The sequence below is a fragment of the Pogoniulus pusillus genome, chromosome Z (genome assembly GCF_015220805.1).
Source record: "Pogoniulus pusillus isolate bPogPus1 chromosome Z, bPogPus1.pri, whole genome shotgun sequence".
Classification (NCBI taxonomy): domain Eukaryota; kingdom Metazoa; phylum Chordata; class Aves; order Piciformes; family Lybiidae; genus Pogoniulus; species Pogoniulus pusillus.
The window spans coordinates 61,721,286-61,744,329 of NC_087309.1; the positions used below are offsets into that span (position 1 = coordinate 61,721,286).

General features: G+C 40.6%; 1 protein-coding gene across 20 annotated transcripts in view; it reads right to left on the reverse strand.

Moving 5' to 3' along the window:
* MPDZ (multiple PDZ domain crumbs cell polarity complex component) overlaps positions 1-23,044 on the reverse strand; it is a 111,464-nt gene that overhangs the window by 63,626 nt on the left and 24,794 nt on the right. For all 20 annotated transcript variants that reach the window (XM_064140573.1, XM_064140571.1, XM_064140565.1 and 17 more), the window contains 11 exons: positions 21,071-21,284; positions 20,347-20,475; positions 18,376-18,579; positions 15,307-15,421; positions 13,070-13,158; positions 7,941-8,136; positions 6,558-6,647; positions 4,943-5,022; positions 4,008-4,154; positions 3,163-3,330; positions 2,035-2,220 (listed from right to left, as the gene is read on the reverse strand). In XM_064140573.1, the coding sequence (XP_063996643.1) occupies positions 2,035-2,220; positions 3,163-3,330; positions 4,008-4,154; positions 4,943-5,022; positions 6,558-6,647; positions 7,941-8,136; positions 13,070-13,158; positions 15,307-15,421; positions 18,376-18,579; positions 20,347-20,475; positions 21,071-21,284 (1,618 nt within the window). The remainder of the gene's footprint in view (positions 1-2,034; positions 2,221-3,162; positions 3,331-4,007; positions 4,155-4,942; positions 5,023-6,557; positions 6,648-7,940; positions 8,137-13,069; positions 13,159-15,306; positions 15,422-18,375; positions 18,580-20,346; positions 20,476-21,070; positions 21,285-23,044) is intronic.

Genomic DNA, 23,044 nt, shown 5'->3' on the forward strand with positions numbered 1-23,044 from the left:
TTAGCACCTGGAAGTGACCTTCAGATGAAAATTCATACTTTTATGGACAAGACTGAGCAGAGGCCTGGGAGAAGATTGGGTCCTGCAGTACTACAGCTGGGCAAAGTCTACACTGACCTATGCGAGGAGAAATTACTTGAAGTCAGATAAAAAACTGTCCATTGTGATAACTGGGAACAAGAAGAACATTTGCTTTGGGGTCCTGACCAAGAACAGGCAGAAGACAGGCATTGAGCTGTTTAATGGCACACATCAGGAGTCCTGCTTAAGATACCCAGGAACTTTGAAGTTAAACACTAAATGAATGGAGGCATTTAGGCACATCCTGGACAGACAGCAGCTGAAAAAAAAGGATTTCAGAATTGGAGTTTGGGATTTTAGTAAATCCTGCTTTAAGCACTTAAGTCTTTTATTGGATCATACCCTAAGTACCTCACTGGAGGTGCAAAATACATGGCTAAATGCCCAAATATTCTCACAACATCGTTCTCTGCCACTGGGTCACTAAAAGATGAGTTTTCTGAAGACCTCGATATATTGCAGATTATCTGTTTTGCCAGACCAGTATTACTATTATCATTAAAACCCACAGTCTTGATACAGAAAGAAGATTAAGCAATATAGCTAGTGACATTCAGAGAGGAGGCAGTGACATCAGTACCAGCAAGCTCAGTGGCAATGCACAGTGGCTTCCAGAAGAGAACAGGGGGTCCCTGAAGACAGACAGCCCAAGGCAGGCAGAGGAGAGTCCCAGTGCGCCTTGGCATCTCTTGCGTGTGTACCTGAGAGGGTAACATGGTGGGGGTCATTGCAGGGGAAACTACAAGAGATTTAAACGAGCTGAAGCAGAGCTCAGATCTTGAGCAGCAAAGCACCAGCCTTCTCACTCACTGAAATGCAGTGAGCAGGGCACACAGGGGAAGAGGTATGGTCAGACAGCTGGGAGTGCATGGCCATTGGTGTGGGCAGGTTTGTTGTTTTGGTTTCCCTTGTTTGGCAAACAGAAGCAGGCAAACAGGTAAAGACTGCACAAGTGGTAACCTCTTCCAAAAAGGACATAGCAAACCAGACAACACTGTCACAGAAGCATGCAGCTGTCCAGTTCCCTAGCTGCAGGGAATGCCACAGCTTATCTCCAATGCTGGATGACAGCACTAAAACAGGTGTGCAAGGTGTGAACAATAACCCCATGCAGCACTACAGACTGGGGGACAAGTGACTGGAGAGTGTCCTGGCAGAGAGGGACCTAGGAACGCTGGGTGACAACTGGCTGAACATGAGCCAGCAGTATGCCCAAGTGGCACGGAAAGCTAATAGCGTTTTGACTTGTATCCGGAATAGTGTGGCTGTGGCCAGTAGGACTAGGGATGTAATTCTGCCCCTGTACTCAGTGCTGGTGAGGTCTCACCTCAAGTACTGTGCCGAGTTCTAGGGCACTCACTTCAAGAAATATATTGACATGATGGAGTGGGTCCAGAGGACAGCAACAAGACTGGTGAAAGGACTGGACAGAAAGTCTTATGAGGAGAGGCTGACAGAGCTGGGGTTGTTTAGACTGGAGGAGACTCAGTGGGAACCTTATCACACTCTACAATGGCCTGCAGGGAAGCTGTAGTAAGTGGGGGTCCCAGGCAACCTGTGGCAAGAGGACACGGCCTGCAGCTGTGTGAAGGGAGATTTAGGCTGGATATTAAAAAGCACTTCCTCATGGAATTACATATTGGAATGGACTGCTCAGAGAAGTGGTGGAGTTGCCATACCTGGAGGTGTTTAAGGAAATACTGGTTGTGTCACTTGGTGACATGGTCTAGTCAATGTGGTGGTGTAAGGTAAGGTAAGGCTGGAATGATGATCTCAGAGGTCTACTCTAGACTCAGTAATTCTAGGATTCTATTAATCCTTCACTATGCTTCTTGGTTTCCACTAACGTTTACCCTTAAAATACATCTTTGCACACAGGGATCTCATATTTTGAGATCCAAATAATACAAAGTATTTTTTTCCTTTATCCAAAAACAGAAGTGCAGAACTTACCTGGTAGTCCAATATGCTAAATCCAAGTCCCATACTCCCTTTCTCTAGATCAATGTGTTGTACTTCTGTTTCCCACATTGCCAAAGCAGAACTTTTAACCTCTTCCATACACTGACTCTCATCAGCTATTTCCAAAGCTGTTCCCTCTATTTCTGAGGAGCCAATGAATCCAAGATCTATGTGAGCCTGAAATAAGCAGTGAATATTCACCAATACATTGCAAATATTTTTGACAAAACTCTGCTCACAAAGATAAAAGCTAAGTAATGCAAGCATTCAAAAGAGTTAACATGTCTGATAAACTTAGCACAGAATTTCATGTATCCTTGTAACAAAATAGCTATGCTGGAACTATATGAAAGTGCTCACTGGAAAATGTATTTCAAAATAGAATTTCTGTCAAACTAAAAACCTTCAGAAAACTTCCACAGCACACATACCCAAATAGATAGGAAATGCCTGTTAAATGATAAGTCTAAAACCATGCCTTGATCTAAAAAACATACTACATAGTAGCACTTAAAAAGATTAATTTAGAAGAAGAAAACACAACACACATTCACGCATCCACATATCTTCTTCAGTTCCCCTGTTTTCATAGAAAAGATTAGTACCTATAAGCTGAATTTGGTGCCTTGACAAGAACTGAGGAACAAAAATGCATCCCTCTTTATATAAATGCTTTTCCTTTCTATGCTATACTGAAGACATTCCTACTTCAGCTCAGCACATCAGACTGCCTACAGCTTTGCACTATTGAGTGACTGAAATATCTCTGCTAGTGCATACATGAACAATACAAACCAGAAAGGAAAACTTCAAAACCAGATTAATATATTCAGATTCTAAAGAAAATACAGTTCAGTTTGCCATACTACCACAGCTCACAACCTTTACCTTAGGTGGACAGGGCTGGCATGTTCTGGTGACCCAAAGTACAAATGATGGGCTTAATTTACCTTTTTCTACTTACTGATTCCAAGTATATTAAATACATAATATATTAAATATTAACATACAATATATTAAAACATACTTCCAATCTTACACAAGAACTTTGTATATTGCTGTGGGTTTTTTTAAAGGAAACAGTTATTTTCTCACTGATTTTTTTTAAAGACAAAATACCTTTTCTGTGAGCTGAACCTCAGATAGACTTATACTCTCCAGGACTTCTGGCTGAGCGATGGAGGGAGCAACTGGACGACAGCACACCATTGTCACCTTAATAGGAAGTTCTTTCAAGATATTGACGACATCCTTGTGGTTTTCTCCAAGCAAAGAGATGTCATTCACCTCAGTAAATGAAGAAGGTACAATGTTTAGAAATACACACAGTATACAGAAGTACAATGAACAAAAACTGATTAAAAGAACAGACATTAATCACATTTTTAAAAGTTGGAAAAACAAACAAAAAAAATCTAACAACAACAACAAAACAGAAAACTCAAACATACCAACCAACCAACCAGGCAAATGGAAAATGTCAGCCCATAACTTCTACTCAATTTGATGTTCAGAATCAGCGCGCATGTATGCTTTACAGATAGCCCTATAAACTGCATGACACTCTACAAACCCCACACACTGTCCAGTCACATTTATTACATTCATGTCAACCAAATCAACACATTATTTCTAATAAAACTATTTATAAAAGTAAATAGGTCTTTATTATCTTCACTAAGTAGGAATATTCTTATTAAATGTTAATGCTTGTGCTAGGTACTTTTTTTTTTGCGGTCCTTGAGTTGGACAAATCAGCTATAAGCTGAGAACTGCATTTAAGCGTTCACATAAGTATGTCTAAGTACACACAAAGTGACTGCTCAAGCACTTCTGATTACAACTAGTATATGTTACATATACTGCACATATGGTGCACTCCCAAAGTCAAAACCTCTGAGAAGCAAGTCACTGTTCATAATTCTTTCTGAAGAAGACTACGATAAAGCAGTATTTTTTCTTACTTCCAGCAACTCATCTCCACTGAACAGCCTGCCACTTCGTCCAACTGGCCCTTCTGGTAAGATAGATCTGATGAAATGATGTCCCACTGAAGCCTCAAGGCTTATCCCTAACCCGCTGCTTTCACTAAATTTGTTAACTACAGCCACCTAAAATGAGATTAAGACATGGTTACTTTTGACACATTCACAGCCATATCTGTTAATTTCCATTTCAATTTACAAATAGTGAGGTCAATATTGCAGAACTGAAAAAGCAGAAATACTGTGATGAGTAACAACCAGTCAGATAAAAAATGGTCAGGTGAAAAAGAAGCCTGTCAGATAAATAAACCTAACAATCAGGTAAAAATTGAAACTGACCACATACTACTGCAGGATAAACAAGTGGTAACTATACATGTTCAAATCAAGGCAAGAAGACAACAATACATCTCATAATACGCACTTTTGCAGAGACTCCAGCTCTGACTTATGACACTGAAGCACATTCTAAACTCAGATACTGATTTTCAGATGTATTTACAGTAAATGTACTATGCATTCTTTAGATAATTATATCAAACAATACACTCAGTATGCAATATGGGTAGGAAAGTTCAACCAATTACTTCAAGTTCTAGCTAATGAAAGGACCTCTAACTACTTATATTTTTTTCTCTTAGTACATATTTATTCTCTTAGAAGCTAGGAAACCTGTGAAACAATACTCACAGGGAGTGTGACTGTGATTATTTTACTATAATCAATAGAGGAAAACACATTCAGAATTCAAATTGCAATCAGAATAAGCAGTATCAACAGATCAAGGAACATACATACAGTTTTTACAAATAAAGAAGCAAATACAACACAGACATATCTCTGTGTGTATGTTAGCAACATAACAGGTAGACAAATGAAAGGCCATTTAATAATAGTAATCAAAGTTTACCTACCACTATTTCATAATTGGAACCCATAATCCTCTGCCATTTTGCCTTTGGAGCTGCTTCTTCTGCAGTATTTAACTGGAAATCTAAAAGTTACGTATGATATTACTGAGACAAAAAGTAAAACATTCTGTCTATTCCTACCACAGATAAAGTATGTGGGCCACACATCATCCATGACACTGGACTTCTCCTAAATATGACTGTAAACTCATTATCTCATCAAAGGAAAACCTTGCAAAATAGTATTAGAACCCATCCCACAAAACTAACTGCTTACATTGAAAGACAGTAAGTTCAGTCAAAATGTTCAGTATATGTCTGGGAAGAAAGGACACAATTAGTCTCAGCGTTAAGTGAATTTAAAGTGACTTAACAAGACAAGGAGCACTAATCAAAACAAAAAGTTAACAGGCATGTTTCAGGTATTTGTTAAATCAGATTGTATGTAAGCAGATCAGACTTACTGATGAGGATGACCTAAATACTTACATAAGTGGCAGTACATCCTGATTCTTTCGGACAGATTGTATTTTACAGGACAGATTTCAAAGTGAATCTGGAGGGTTTGCATTTTGAAAGTTATGAGCACAACTGCATTTTTTGTTTAAACTACAGACCCTGTGGGGCAGTGAGAAAATGAAAGTCCAATCTCTTTTTCTTGTTTCTTTTGTTTTGTTTCCTTTTTTGTTGGTGCTTTTTTTTGGGGGAGGGGAGGTAGGGGGCTCTTAGATTCACTTAATGTCCACACATATGATGAGAAAAAAATTCTAAGAGCAGCAATGGCATTGAAAAGGAAGAAGGGGAAAAAAGTAACAATGCTGTGGAAAATAACCATGATAGTTCAGGCAGTAAATTGCAGCAGCTCTTAATTTTATCTGTAAGCTGAAGAAGACAGAGAAATGTGTTTCTCCTGCTCCTTTTCCTTGCTTCTTTAGGACAGTTTAGCACAGGAAACAACAAAAAGCTGTATTCAGATTCAGTAGCCAGCAAACCCATACTATTTAACAACACTCTGTGTTGTAAAGGTCCATGGGACTGTGCTGTACCTACAGTGTGCATAGAGCTCTTCAGATTTGACTATCTGCCACAGGTGAAGCCTAGAAACTTTGTTGCAATTTTAAGTTCTTGATTCTCACTCACTTTCAGTATGGGAAATGTCAGAGTGTATCAGTGCACTAGAACTAACCGAATTTCAAACATTATCAGAGAACACAGATTAAAATGAATGCAGTCTTAGGAATCTGCGAAAAGGAAGTTTATCTGGAACTGCAGCTGGGCTGATGCAGGCAGTTGGAAAGGTAAGGCATGCTGGGGAATGAGAATGGAAATTAATACATAGATAGACTGAAAAGAGTAGAAACAGAGACTGACTAAAAAGAAGGCTGAGTGTGTAGCAAAAGCAGACTTCTTTACGTGGCATCTTAGACACAACTATTTTCATATACAGTACTCAATGATCTTACACCACACAATACTACATGCCTACAAGTACAATTACGTTCTAGCTACACTTCAGCTACATAACAAACAGAAGACGGAAAAGAACACAACACATCTGATCTTTGTGTAAGCACATCCAAGAGTATTTTCACAGAATAAAATATTAGATCTTGAGAACCTGTTTCTTGTTGCTTCACGTTCTCTCCGGTATTTACCATGCTGGCACTACATGGCAATGATGGAGATCCCTGTTCTGTTTCCCTGTTATCTGGAAAAAGAAGAAGAAATCACCCTTTCAGCAATTTTATGTGTTAAACTATTCACCAAACTCATAGATATGCACGAGAGCACTGACAGTTTCTTCCAGTGGACTTCACAGGATTCATTTGGCAAACACAATCTGACATGAGAGACCCAGAAGAAATGCCATATTTTAAAGACATTTTATTTTCCATTTCATCTGCCTTCTTTGCCTTCTTCAGAGTATTTTTCTATGAAGTAACCACGAGTAGCTGAATTTCTATCACTGAAGGAAAAACTACTACAAACCATATAATATTCTTTATTAGTCCTGTACTGTCTTTTTTAACTTCCTTTTTTTTCCTCTGTGAAATCAGGAAGCTGACACCGAAAAATGAAAATTCTAGACTTGGGAGACCTGCTTAGTTGAAAAATACTTCACTTACAGAAAGCCCCCCCTTCTACAGAGCTGTGTTAGGCATGTTGTTGGGGTTTTTGTCTCTCTCGGCTGAAAAAAGGGTGATTTCTGAACATTTCCTCTGTATTTTTCACTAAAGACAGAAATGAGAAGATGGCATACACTAATGTACTACTGAGTCTTTCAAAATCTTGTGAGAGGTGGGGATTATGACTGTCTACCAGTTGTGATATATTTTTGCTAACATCAACTTATAACAAAAGTAGCAAAAAAAAAAAATCAAAATTGTTTCTGTATCCAGACTCTGTGCAAGTATTTTTTCAAACACACTGACTTTAAAGATCTGGCACATATAATTGAAGATTTCCACAGTGTAATATAAGCTTCACTAATCTCATCAACAACAAAATTAATATTGGTTATTGGCATCTGAACTTTGTACACATATATAATTAACACCCTAGCAATTATTAATAACTTACAGATATGGCCTGCTCCTTTCAAGCCTCCAGATTTTGACACTGACACACAAGAGCAAAAGGGACCAAGACCTGCTTTTGCTCATTGTGGTGGGCATCACTTTTATTGCTCTTGAATACAGCACTCACCCTTGAACACAGATAAAATGTTCACTGCCTTCTTGCCATTTGGAGATTTACAGGCTCAAAGTCTTGAAGCAATTCAGCCACAAGTGCAATGCAGTGCAGAGCTTTCATCACTCACTTGACAATACAGTAAATAATACCACTGTGTCTCAAAGCTTAATCAAACCAGAAAGTCCCCTCATGTATAACAGCTCTGCCATCAGTAATACCTACACAGAATTAATCTGCCCCATTTTATTTACACTCCAAGAAGAAAAATGTTTCAAGCCAACTTTAAAGCAAAGGCAGTTTTCATTACCTTTAGCTGTGCTACTATCTATTGTTTGGAATACTAAGTCCTTTTCAGCAGAAGTACTGAAGTATTCCTGGGGCTGAATCTGATTTTCCTGCTTAAGCCCTCTTCTGATCAAAGTGAGCCGAACTGTTTGTCCCGTGTGCCGCAACACATCAACGGCTTGCTGGTTAGTAAAACCTTGAAGATTTGTTCCATCCACCTGCAAAATTAAGCAGCTTTTCAGTCCACAAGACACCAATCAGAAAACAAACAAACAAAATAAACCAGATGTCCAGTGCAAAAGACTGCCTAGGGTGTAGCGACCACGAGTTAGTGGAGTTTTCAATATACAGGGAGGTAGGGAGGCACCTCAACAAAACCTACACCTTGGACTTTAGGAGGGCAAACTTCAATTTGCTCAAGGAACTTATTTCCAATGTCCCCTGGGCAGCAGTTCTTGAGAACAAAGGGGTCCAGGATGGTTGGACTTACTTTAAACAGGAGCTCTTGAAGGCACAGGAACTGGCAGTTCCCACATGCCGAAAGATGAGCCGCAGGGGGAGGCGACCAGCCTGGATGAGCAAAGAGCTCCTGAAGGAAGTGGGGGAGAAAAAGAGGGTGTATCGCCTCTGGAAGGAGGGGAAGGCTTCTCCTGATGTGTTTAAGGAGGTAGCCAGACTATGTAGGAGAAAAATTAGAGAGGCTAAGGCTCAGCTAGAACTTAGGCTGGCCACTTCCGTGAAATTTAACAAAAAACACTTTTATAAATTTATCAATGCTAAAAGGAAGGGCAAGAAGACCCTCCACTCCTTACTGGACCAGGAGGGGAACACTATAACTGATGATGAAGCAAAGGCAGAGGTCCTGAATGCCTTCTTTGCCTCAGTTTTCAACAGTAAGGAGAGAGGAGGAGGATGCAAATGGCCTCTTAAACTGGGGGATGGGGTCGGGGAGCAGTGTGTTCCCCTGGAAATTCATGAGGAATTAGTTCAGGACCTGCTGAGCCATCTGGACACCCACAAGTCCATGGGACCAGATGGGATCCATCCCAGGGTGCTGAGAGAGCTGGCAGCTGAGCTGGCCAAGCCACTCTCCATCATTTTCCAGCAGTCCTGGCTCACCGGAGAGGTTCCAGGAGACTGGAAAATGGCCAACGTGGTCCCCATCCACAAAAAGGGTCGGATGGAGGAACCTGGGAACTACAGACCCGTCAGCCTGACCTCAGTGCCAGGGAAACTGATGGAGCAGGTTCTCTTGGGGCCAATAACTGCGCACCTGAGGGATGGCAAAGATCTCAGGTCCAGCCAGCATGGGTTTAGGAAGGGCAGATCCTGCCTTTCTAACCTGATCTCCTTCTATGATCAGGTGACCCGCTTGGTGGATGTGGGGAGGCCTGTGGATGTGGTCTATCTGGACTTCAGCAAGGCCTTTGACACTGTCCCCCACAGCAAACTGCTGGCTAAGCTGTCAACCCGCGGCTTGGATGGTAACACTCTGTGCTGGGTTAGGAACTGGCTGGAGGGCCGGACCCAGAGAGTGGTGGTGAATGGTGCCACATCCAGCTGGCGGCCAGTCACTAGTGGTGTCCCTCAGGGATCAGTGCTGGGCCCCATCCTCTTTAACATCTTCATAGATGATCTGGATGAGGGCATCGAGTCAGTCATCAGCAAGTTTGCAGATGACACTAAGCTGGGGGCAGATGTGACTGAGCTGGAGGGCAGAAGGGCTCTGCAGCGGGACCTTGACCGCCTGCACAGATGGGCAGAGGCCAATGGGATGGGGTTCAATAGCTCAAAGTGCAGGGTGCTGCACTTTGGCCACAGCAACCCCATGCAGAGATACAGGCTGGGGTCGGAGTGGCTGGAGAGCAGCCAGACAGAGAGGGATCTGGGGGTACTGATTGATACCCGCCTGAACATGAGCCAGCAGTGTGCCCAGGTGGCCAAGAGAGCCAGTGGCATCCTGGCTTGTATCAGGAGTGGTGTGGTCAGCAGGAGCAGGGAGGTCATTCTGCCCCTGTACTCTGCACTGGTCAGACCACACCTCGAGTACTGCGTTCAGTTCTGGGCCCCCCAGTTTAGGAAGGACACTGAGATGCTTGAGCGTGTCCAGAGAAGGGCGACGAGGCTGGTGAGAGGCCTTGAGCACAAGCCCTACGAGGAGAGGCTTAGGGAGCTGGGGTTGTTTAGCCTGGAGAAGAGGAGGCTCAGGGGTGACCTTATTGCTGTCTACAACTACCTGAGGGGCGGTTGTGGCCAGGAGGAGGTTGCTCTCTTCTCTCAGGTGGCCAGCTCCAGAACAAGAGGACACAGCCTCAGGCTGCGCCAGGGGAAATTTCGGCTCGAGGTGAGGAGAAAGTTCTTCACTGAGAGAGTCATTAGGCACTGGAATGGGCTGCCTGGGGAGGTGGTGGAGTCGTCGTCCCTGGGGCAGTTCAAGGCAAGGTTGGATGTGGCACTTGGTGCCATGGTCTAGCCTTGGGCACTGTGGTAAAGGGTTGGACTTGATGATCTGTGAGGTCTCTTCCAACCTTGGTGATACTGTGATACTGTGATACTGTGAATATGGTGAGTTCTCAGCAGCTGTTAGCCTGAGAACAAAGAAAGCAGAAGGACAGAAACAAAAAAACACGAATGATTTTATGGCATTGGACACTCTTAGCACCTTCATTGGCTAGGTAACAACCAGTACTGCAGCTAAATGGGGAGAAGTACTTCGGGTGCCCACCACAGTGGGCCAGGCACATCTGCTCTGCAGGGAGGGACAGGATACAGCACAGCATGGCTGCTCAACCGCATGAGCCATCTCCGCCTGTTAGAAGGAAATACCAGCTGAGTAAGTCGAGACATGGTCAGGAAATCAGAGGAGAGGAAGGTAAAGAGAGACACATTCTAGTGCGGTAGAAAGAACTACAGCACGCAGCTGTTCTGAGGCCAAGTAACCTCAGACACAGTGGAGTCTACTATTGAACACAATGAAGCTCAATTTCCCAATACAAAGATGTCTCACCCAACCAGCCTACTTCAATATTTTCATGAAAAATATTTTGGCCACTTCTGCTGGACACTAACCCATTACCTTATTATCTGAGGGGTTTGCTCTCAAGAGTTTGGAATTGCTTTATTTCATAGTATCACAGTATCATCAGGGTTCGAAGAGACCTCACAGAACATCAAGTCCAACCCTTTACCACAGAGCTCAAGGCTAGACCATGGCACCAAGTGCCACGTCCAATCTTGCCTTCAACAGCTCCAGGGACGGCGACTCCACCAACTCCCCAGACAGCCCATTCCAGTAGCCAATCACTCTCTCAGTGAAGAACTTTCTCCTCACCTCAAGCATAAATTTCCCCTGGCACAGCCTGAGGCTGTGTCCTCTTGTTCTGGCGCTGGCCACCTGAGAGAAGAGAGCAACCTCCTCCTGGCCACTACCACCCCTCAGGTAGTTGTAGACAGCAATAAGGTCACCCCTGAGCCTCCTCTTCTCCAGGCTAAACAATCCCAGCTCCCTCAGCCTCTCCTCATAGGGCTTGTGCTCGAGGCCTCTCACCAGCCTCGTTGCCCTTCTCTGGACACACTCAAGCTTCTCAATGTCCCTCCTAAACTGGGGGCCCCAGAACTGAACACAGTACTCGAGGTGTGGTCTAACCAGTGCAGAGTACAGGGGCAGAATGACCTCCCTGCTCCTGCTGACCACACCATTCCTGATGCAGGCCAGGATGCCACTGTTTCTCTTGGCCACCTGGGCACACTGCTGGCTCATGTTCAGGTGGGTATCAATCAGCACCCCCAGATCCCTCTCTGTCTGGCTGCTCTCCAGCCACTCCGACCCCAGCCTGTATCTCTGCATGGGGTTGTTGTGGCCAAAGTGCAGCACCTGGCACTTGGAGCTATTGAACCCCATCCCATTGGACTCTGCCCATCTGTACAGGCGGTCAAGGTCCCACTGCAGAGCCCTTCTGCCCTCCAACCCAGTCACATCTGCCCCCAGCTTAGTGTCATCTGCAAACTTGCTGATGACTGACTCGATGCCCTCATCCAGATTATCTATGAAGATGTTAAAGAGGATGGGGCCCAGCACTGATCCCTGAGGGACACCGCTAGTGACTGGCTGCCAGCTGGATGTGGCACCATTCACCACCACTCTCTGGGTCTGGCCCTCCAGCCAGTTCCTAAACCAGCACAGAATATTGCCATCCAAGCCATGGGCTGACAGCTTAGCCAGCAGTTTGCTGTGGGGGACAGTGTCATCCCACTATCCTTAGTAACTACCACTTTTTATTTTCCCTGCAAACTCCATATTATCCTATTCTTTCTCCTTGATCTCTGCAGTCATTTCAGTCTATATGCATAACACATAGTTCACTATTTTAATTCCTCCTGTATTAAGACAGACTTCCCTATGGCCTTTAACCCTTATGCTCCCTTCCCTGAACTTCTTCCACCTCTGGCAGTCTTCCAAATATAAAGTTACCAAAAATAAGATGGAGTTGTTTGGGTTTTTTTTAACTTGACACTTAAGCAAAACATATTTTAAAATGTTTTGGTTTTGTCTGTTGTTTACTTTTTGTTTCCTCCAAGGTCACCCAAATATTTCTCTCCTTCTACATATACAATAAAGAGGGAAAAAAAGAAGAAGCTTCGGAATAAATAACTTTAGCCATTTCTATTCAAGATTTAAATAATTGTAAAACCTACCTATATTTCTATGTAACAAACACAAGAGCACATTTTACTTTGAGGGAGACTACAACTTGTTCTTATTGATGCCTTCACACATTGCAAGGACAGAGACAGACAACCATAAAAACATGGATTTTTTGCATTCGTGACCTAATTTGTACCACATAATCAACACTGTGTGCATGAATATATCCTCTTTCCTTAAATATTTAAAATTTAATGCCATACTTTTAAAAATAATCTGCCTTTATTAAGAGTTTCTGAAGCTCATATTGATAAGATACACACGATGAACACAGATTTTCTTAAAATGCACAAGTTACATACAGGTAAAGAGATCAATACTTAGCCAAAAAAGGACTCAGAATTTAAACCCTTTACTTTTTTAAACAAGTACTATATAAGCATTTCTTCTAACTTAAAGATGTAGAGTTTTGCAGACACATCTGTCTTCTTTCTCTATTTACTTACAACTATAATTTGATCTCCCACATGGATTCTGCCATCGTGTTCAACAGCACTGCCTTTTGTAATGCTTTTCACAAAGATTCCAGAAGGCTCTGAGATGAAGAAACAGATAAACTGATTTATTTAAAATGATTCAAATAATACTACAATCTCCAACTAATCCCATCAGTCAAATGGAGAAAAAGAAAGAAAACACAATCTCCAGGTGAGATAAGGAAAGAATCACAAAAGTGTATGGTTTAAGTAAAACATACATTTGTGTTTTGGGTTTTTTCCTAAAGAACGAGTCTGACTAATGTCAGGTTGCACTGGACCAGACTTCATTCAAAATGTTAAAATGTCAGTGTTTTCAGTTCTTGCTGCAGAAGATGAAGTAGTCTAACTTATTTTAATCTACATGTTGAAACCAACATTGACAAAAAAAATGTATCTCTTAACTCAGATTTAAAACTGCAGGACAGAAAATTCAGTGGAGTAACCTGGTAAATTATGTATTTGTATGTACTTATGCTTACTTATATGTACTTGTGCTAATGAAAATGCATACTTGGATCACAAAATGCAGAAAATTATAATCAAGCAGAACCAGCATTCAAACTGGCTTTTAACTAAAGCTGTTAGTATTTGATCCAGTTAAGAAAAAGGACACAAAAGAATTTTAAAAAACAAATCCATTTTAGACAGTTATTGATTTTGAAACAGAAGAAAAGGTTGTATGTTCAGAAAACCTACAGAAAGGACATTTTACAAGAGAAAATCCATTTCAGGAAAAACACGCTGGAATTTGAAACACTTATTAAAGTGAAAATCTATGGAGTTCCTACCTGCACATTTTTAATAGTATGGATAAAATTTTTAAAAATACTAGCAAGAGCCAAACATCTGAAGGTTATAGGCTTGTAACACTGGTATCAGAAATCTCAACAGAATCTACTTTCTCACAATGAATGTTCCAATTCTGATAACTTAATATATCTGATGGGGAGATACTCCACTACAGAATGGGATTTAACAGCTGTGAGATGCTTTAGTGCCTTTGCAGACTTGACACTCATCTTTTATAATGTCTCAACATGAAAAAAATTCCCAGGAAGGAGGTCTGTGTTCTTTTGTAATGACTATACTGAGGCTTAGGAAGAATAAGACTTTCTGGGTTTACTTCAGTTTTGTTCTTACAGGTTTTGTGATTATCTAAATGGCTACTCTTACTAGTTTCTGAGTGTTTTTATATCTTGCAATTGCTACACAGTAACATGACAATATGTTATTTGTCATTCATTAAAGAGTCAGACACAGATATTGCTGTCCGGTAGTTTTGCTGAACAATTAACAGCAAACATGTTAACTGTTAAGTCACAAAACTGAGTTAGTTCTACTGTTTGTTCCATAATTTAATATGCCTTTCAAAGATTAAACAGGAAGATGCTATAAAGTGGACTTGGACAAACTGTAACCATCTTGTCCTACAGAACAGCCTTTTAACATTTAGACTTTCTGAAAGACAAAAAGTACTGTGGGATACAACTATTCACATTTTTCTAAAATAAACTTGAATGAAAGTCAAACAAACAGCATTCTGAGAGATTTCACAGCACATTCAACAACTATCTCTTCCCAGCAATACCGCACACGGAGACTAAATAAGAGTCCTGCATCATTTTTCTGAAAAGGTACTAAAAATTACAAAGTAAAAATACACAACTGTACATTATTTATTTATTGGCTGCAATAGCCTGGAGGTGAACAAACACTTATTATGAAGAGATCACCAAGGAAGCCACTGCAGAACTCCTGATCTAGTGCAGTTGAGCAGAACAACACATGTTGTTTACAAAATAATTACAGTATTTCCCTAAAACTACTCAGAATACTATTGTCTTGTAAGAACCTTTAAAAATGGAAAATGTCATTTGAAAAGCCCAGCTAGCTCTTATGAAAATCACTCCATCTATTTTAGAATTGTTTTGAAAAAAACATAGAAGGACAAAATTTAACCAAGAGTTAATACAAAAATTTATTTTAAAATGCTGAGGTGGCATTTCATAATAAAACTTATCCCTTCTAATCTGAAAATCCTTACCACAAAAGAAAAAAAAAGGATTTCTTTGTCGTTATGAACGTTAGAAAGAACTTAGATGGCAAAGGGTTTTTAAGAGATGACATAGCAAAACTAAAATTCATTGATACTTATCTACTATACTCAACAGACTGTACAGTAAACTGCAGGAATTGATCATTACCTGATGCTTTGTCTCCGATGTAACCAGCAATAGTTATTCCTAAACCCTGGTTATTTTTAGTTAGTTCGACATTGAACTTCTCACCATCTTCATAACCATCAACAGAAGTATCTGCCTAAAAAGAAAAACAGGATGAGAAAGGAAGTTTTTTTTCTTTAAAGATCTATCACATTCTCTATCATAAACATGTAAAAATCAGACATAAATGCAAAAATTAAGTACTGGATTTTCTTCTGCTCTTACACAGTGTTCAGCAGACAATCTAAACATAATGTTCCTCACTGTAAAGCAAAGCAAGTCATGCCCACCCTATAGTCCCAGGAGTATTACCCTCTAGCCTACAAAATCATTATTTGATTAGTACAGTAATAGGAAAATTTTGAACAAATTTAACAATGAACTTTTTGTACAGTAAGTTACACAAGCCATGTGTGCTTAAGTAGTAGAATATGTAGCTTGCTATCCTTCAGACATCTCTCAGAACTAGTCTTAGACTTCTGTGTTATTAGAAAGAATTCTCAAAATTGTATTTTGTATTCTATTAAACTCCTGCTCAATAATTACAGCTACTTTTTAATATGCATGCTAAGTTCAAAACTTAATAAATGCTATTACTAGTGAGGCAATTACAGGCCTTGGTTTTAAAACACTTCAAAATTGTGGCTTAGAAAGTAGCAACTGAACTTCCAACTAGTTTATGACAATCTCTGCTCATATCTACTACAACCTTCTGGATTTTAACAATTACATTTTTGGGTAATTCATTATTTTATTTATTGTTAATGGTACACAATACATATTAAAATCCTCTTTTAACAATACTGCTTTCATATTGAAAGGAAAAAAATCTTACAAATTTCATTTCAACTTCTATTAAGTTTGTTTTTAATAATACACTTTTCAGCTGTCTGAAACCACATACATAGCAGCCACTTCCACAGCTGATATATATAAGATCACATAGACAAGGCTTCAGTTTCATTTATATGGACACCAATAATTATGCATATATTTTAAATGGAAATTTGTAACAACCAAACAAGATCATGCTGTAGTCCTTTTTATTCTCTCTCTTCTGCATGACAAAAAGTAGGTATTCTTTTTAAAACACCAAGACAGCAGCCAGGAAAACAATAACTAAACCCAGTTCAACTAGATGTAAGTATACAAGTGCCAAAAAGAAAGAAAAAAAGATAATAGGATTGCTATATTGCTACATGCCAAAAGAGAACTTGACTTATGTTCTTTATCTGAACAACTCCACCTAAAACCAAAATCAAGCATAAGGAAAATAAATTTCTACTGCTTTAACTATGTCTCAGCTTGATAATACAGGATTATTTTGGCCGCTGGTAATATCACTGAAAACTGCTCCAATTTCCGTAACCTCATGACTTTTTTCAGGATAGCTATCTACAATACATTTTGGAAAGCCACTCTTCTCTCACTAAAAGCTTTAAAAGCATCATGAAGCCTTCATCCACCCTATACTTATGAGGTGGAAATAGATAAATCAAGCTGTTTGTGTCATCATCTTCACTCCAGATACAAATCAGTGAGTGCCATTAACTGAGTGCTTCCTCCAAGAACAAGACTTTGTTCAGGCGAAGGTAGTTTACAAATAGCCTGCCTCCTGACAGGAGAGATGTACCACAAACAAGGTATTGAAAAGGATGGAAATGGAGAGGTAGGTGGCAAATTTTGCCACTTAGTGGTTTCAAACTATCTTCTTATTATCAGAAATACCATGAATACTGCAGCAGCAGACACAGCCTTCAACAATCCACCATATAACCTCCAAAAGGCAAATGCTTAAGAAATATATACAGATGAAAATATCAAGTTCAGCTTGCCTTTTAAGACTAATGCCTTTATGGAAACTAATATTCAGGCCAAATATTGATCACTTTATCCAAAATACTGACAGGTTTTCATGCCTCTGAATACTGTAGAAACACGTATGTGTCAGTCTGTCTCTCCTCTTAGTCTCACAAGACTCCATGTTAAGGTTTAATTTTCTTTCTCTCACAGCTATGAAAGAGGGAATGAACATACGTTCTGCACAGATAGTACAGAAATGAGCAGAGGCAAAATAATGGCAATCAAACAGAAATTAAGATTTTTGGAGCTTTTTTTTGTTTGATTTGGTTTGAGTTTTTTGTTTGGTTTTGTTTCTTTTTCTTCCAGAATGACCTATCTGAAACAAAAAAAACCCTGAAAAGGTCTAGAGGGAAAACAACAAAATCCAGGAGGAGTAAAACAAAAATTCTTGTAAGGCATAAAGTATATCTAATTGCAGGCTCAAACCTTCTATCATTCACTTACTCCACATATTCACATTTAAATATACCTGGTCATAATTTAATGTGACAAAATACTACTGTTCCTGGCTCCTATGAAATCAGGCTTTGCTAGAAACATGCAAATGGCCTGTTTTATATAGGTTTTGAGCTGACAGGATAGAATAATATTTACAGCGTATTTTAAGTGGCTCACAATTGCAAAGGAGTAACAGTACAGAGACTGCAATCATCATCAGGGGAATAAGGGCAGCAGCCGGCTGACTTTTTTGGTAGATGTCTAGCAAATGAATAATGCCAGGTGATGCAGGAAAGAAGCAGTTATCTGTATGCTGGCCGGCACAAGGAGGAAGTGTCTGATGGATGGCTGCAGTGATATGGAAAAAAGAAATTGTTCCTGGAGAGGAAAAGAACAGACATGCAGAAAAACACTACAGAAACAGCTTGCTCTGTCTGACACAAAAACTGCATGGCTTTAGTTTTTTCCAAGGTATTACTGCACAATCACAAGCAACCCAGAACCAGAATTATTCAGGTCATAATCAGGACTTATAAGGTTTGACCCCAAAATGCCTCCAGTATAGTTCCCTGTACCTTGGACTCATGATACTTAAAATTCACCTAGACTACTAGCTGAGAACACTGACACAGGGAAGGAAAATCCTCCCTTTGACAATGTAAGAGTGAAAGACATTCAAACAGCAGTTAAAATAAATGGAAGTCTGAAATAAAAGTTTGCCATGAGTTAAGTACATTCAATGTTGTTCACCTGCTTCTGTGGTGTGGAGATGGGTACTGGTGCATCTGGAGGGATTGCAGGTGGTGGTGGGTCCTCAACAGGACCTCTTGCAATTACCAGTTTCACTCGATTTCCACACTGTCTAAGAACTTGTGCCACCTGCTCACTGCTCATCCCAGTTAGGTCCGTATCACCAATTTTCAGTATATGGTCCCCACTACACAATCTTCCATGCTAGAGAAACAATAATGGATAACATCTATTAACACATTACCATTTTTTTCCACATACCATACAAATAGAGGAAGACCACATAGCAGCAGCTACTTTTAAGGCTCACAAAACAGGTGACTTTTTTGGGGTGCGAAGTCAGTATCCTAGTAACATTAAAAGTCACCAGCACAGGAGACAAAAAGCATGTAGTTACAGTTACTACCTACTACTATTTAAGAACTACATGTAGATTAGAGAACTTAAGGTTTCAACTCCAAACACACTTCTAAAAGACAGTATACAAATGTACATTCAGTTCTGCACTTCAACTTTAATTGTTCACCAGGATTAATCATACCTTCAAAATAAAAGACCTTTCTCTCTTACTATTATCCAGATATTTATATTGCTTTACACTGTTTTGTTCTCCTAAGGCTTTACCTTTAATCTTCACATGAATTTGGCCTATATTCATAGAATCAACCAGGTTGGAAGAGACCTCCAAGATCATCCAGTCCAACCTATCACCCAGCCCTATCCAATCAACTAGACCATGGCACTAAATGCCTCATCCAGTCTTTTCTTGAACACCTCCAGGGACGGTGCCTCCACCACCCATTCCAACGGCAGATCACTCTCTCTGTGAAGAACTTCTTCCTAATATTCAGCCTATACCTACCCCAGCACAACTTGAGACTGTGTCCCCTTGTTCTATTGCTGGTTACCTGGGAGAAGAGGCCAACCCCCACCTGGCTACAGCCTCCCTTCAGGTAGTTGTAGATAGTAATAAGATTACCCCTGAGCCTCCTCTTCTCCAGGCTAAACATGCCCAGCTCCCTCAACCTCTCCTCATAGGATTTGTGATCCAGGCCCCTCACCAGCTTTGTTGCCCTTCTCTGGACATATTCCAGCACCTCAACATCTTTCTTGAATTGAGGGGCCCAGAACTGGACACAGTACATAAGGTGTGGTCTGACCAGTGCTGAGTACAGGGGAAGAATAACCTCCCTTGTCCTACTGGCCACACTGTTCCTGATGCAGGCCAGGATGCCATTGGCTCTCTTGGCCACCTGGGCACACTGCTGGCTCATCTTCAGCTTACTATCTATCAGTACCCCCAATTAGAGACAAGTCTCTAAAAATAACCCATGTACCTGCTCAGGGAAACTGTGCAGTAGTAAATCAGGTCCAGCCACCTTCAGACCCTGTTGTCAGGCCACCACTTTTGTGGTTAAAAGACTGATCAGTCTCTGTAACTATTCAATCCTTGATCATCATTAACACAGCTCTAGATACTTGTCCAATTGACAGGCTGGAAATGAGCTGTGATCACCAAGTTTAATTCACACAAACCCTCCAGGTGGTGCAGAGCTTGCATCCTGAAACAAATAAATGAAACCGTATGCCTACTCCAAGCTTTAGTGAGTCCAGTGGAAAGAAGCAGAAGTTCTTCTTAGCAATCAGAGAAGAACTATAAAGTGTTTGGTGTGTCTGACTCCTGGATTACAATCAGTATATTCATGAAGAATTAGAAATCCAAACACATACAGATCAAACATGTAAAATGTAAGAGGTTTGAAAATGTGATTTAAAGCCTAATCCAGCCTTTACATTTAAATGTGCAGATCTCCTGTGCTAGACAGACCTTTACTGAGGACTACTTTCACCACCAGCTCTCTCTTTTTAACACTTAGAAGAAAAAAGTTACCACTGCTTAACATGATTATAAAAATAAAGAGAAAATTCACACCTTACTTAATGGTAAATGGAAGGGTAGGTTGAATTTACCTGATCAGCCACCCCTCCTGGAAGAATGGTTTTAACGATCACACCAGTTGACTTTCCTCCCACTATCCCAAATCCAAGACCTGAGCCATCGTTCACCAACTCAACGGTCTCCACATGCTGCCAGTGAATCTAAGGGGAATAAACACAAGCTTGTCAACTATAAAAATGATGTAAGTATGAAAACTTGCAAAATATTTTCTCTTCTTTCTTAGGTATGTTTTTTAATAAAGGGAGGTGGGAGTAAGATGGAAATATAAGACTTTTTTAAAGTGTAAGATTACATAATATTTAAGCAACACATTGCTTATACCACAACAGCTGGAATTTCTCTGGTACAAACCCGAGCTGAATAGTGAGGCCAGACTTTCTTTACTTGAGCCACACTACTGATAGATAGCAGAGAAATAAAGAAGCACCCATCCAGCCAACTGTGCAAATCAGACTGCGAAGCTTCAAAAATTTCTTATTGCTCAAGTATGAGGCAAAGAGAAAAAAAAAAGGATCTCATTTATTGCTACCTCATAATAAAGCTTCATAAAGTAAACACTGCATTTGCTTTGCTGGACACACAGAACTTGGCAGACAGGAATATATCCAAGATACACTTCCCCACAGCAAGCCTGAATATTTTCTATCCTGCATGGGAGCAGGTACAACAAAGATAAATAGAAGAACCTCAAAAACTGTGAGGAACTGAACACACAAACATTTGGGGTATACTCACCAGGTTGGAATGGGCTGAAACTGTGCTAGCAGCAGATGGAGATCGAGAAACTACAGGACTGGTGAGTTGAGGGGAAGTGCCCCTGGCTACAACTAGATGAACATTATCTTTTGCTTTCTGTAGAATGCTGATAGCCTGTTGATGTGTAATTGTCTGATCAAGAGCTTGTCCATTAATGGCAAGGATTTGATCTGCTTCCTTCAGCTTTCCATCTCTGTCATGCATGTGTAAACAGGGAAGAGGTAAAACAAAATAAAATAAACAAGAAAAGACAAATTAGTCTCACCACAGAAAGGACAGCATTTTGACAGTTTTCCAGTATTTGTTCTCTGTTTCCCCTACTTTTTAATCTCTCCCTGCAGTTTTGCTGAAAGGAGCTGATGTGGCACCCTCATGATCACCTCCTTTGTAGCTAATCCCACTGTCACTATCTCCTGGCTACTACCACCCTCTAGCAAGCTTTCTTCTCCCTATACCCCCACGCAAGACTAAGTGTATTAGATCTCAGTTGCTCCAAACTATAGCCCAGGAATTTAAGTTTATTCTTGACTTTGAGATGCTTGCTTACCAGTCCAAGTGTTACACTTCATTCAGCACACCCAATCTGAATATTCACCAAACAATGGAGTGGAACTCATCTAGATATGATGAGATTAAAAAAAAAAAAAAAAAAAAAAACAAGCCCAACATTGTTTTCCATAAAAACAAGAGGGGAAAAAAAGAGAAAAATAGAAGAGGCAGAAACAGAAAGTATCATAGAATCATAGAATCAACCAGGTTGGAAGAGACCTCCAAGATCATCCAGTCCAACCTATCCCCCATCCCCAGCCAGTCAGCTAGACCATGGCATTAAGTGCCTCATCCAGTCTTTTCTTGAAAACTTCCAGGGATGGTGCCTCCACCACCTCCCCAGGCAGCCCATTCCAATGGGAAATCACTCTCTCTGTAAATAAAGCAGATCCCTTTCAAATGCAGGATGTGTGCGTGTGTGTGAAAAAAGCCCTGCACAAATTAAAACTCTTCACTTTCTCACAAAGGAAGCACTACTGTAAAATTACACACTGAGATCTCCCCATTATCTACTTAAAACAGACTGCACAAAGCCAATACAGATCAGTTGCCCTCTTCCTCCTGCACTGCTTTAATTGCTTCTGGAATAAACCACTAAAAATTGAATCTTGTCTTCAACATCCGTAAAAGACAATGCTTTGGAAACAAAAGCAAGCAACAAAAATATGGATCCCTACTGCAAGAGGGTTTTTTTGAGTACCTACAGTGTAGAAGCCAAGGTACTCAGCAGCACTCAGGACAAACACTATATAGCTTCAACGTGAAATACGTCACTTGCGAATTTGAAATAGTTTTCAGAGTGCACTCAAAGACTTATTACTGTGTCCAGCAGGAGTAAGGATTTGACTGTCCCCTTGTACTAAGCACTGGTGAGGCCGTACTCAAGTATTGTGTTCAGTTTTGGGCACCTCAGTACCAGAGAGACATTGAGGTGCTGCAATGAGTGCAGAGGAGAGCAACAAAGCTGGTGTGGTGGTTTAGGTGCTACCCACCCCCCACACACTTTAGAAAGTACCCCAGTTAACTCAGCCAGACTCTGGGAATATAAATGAAGCTATTTATTTACAGCTAGCACAATATACAAGCAGATATTTACAGTCTATACAGTTATATACAGAAATATACAAGTTAAAAGTAATACAGAAACACAACTCCCCTCCCAGAAACCTGAGTCCCCAGGAGGGGCTCTCAACCACCTCTGCGCCTTCACCCTGCCCCTCTCAACCTTACCCCAGTCCTAGGAAAAAAAGAAGTTCAGTCAAGAGGTTAAGAAGCAAGGTTAGTGGCAGTGAGGTTAGGAAGATGTAGCTCAGTCCGAAGCCAGCCAGAAAGTGAATGAAAAAATGGCAAAAGTGTTATCTAATGTTTACTTTCTTGTTCCCATACCTCTCAGCAAGACTGTGA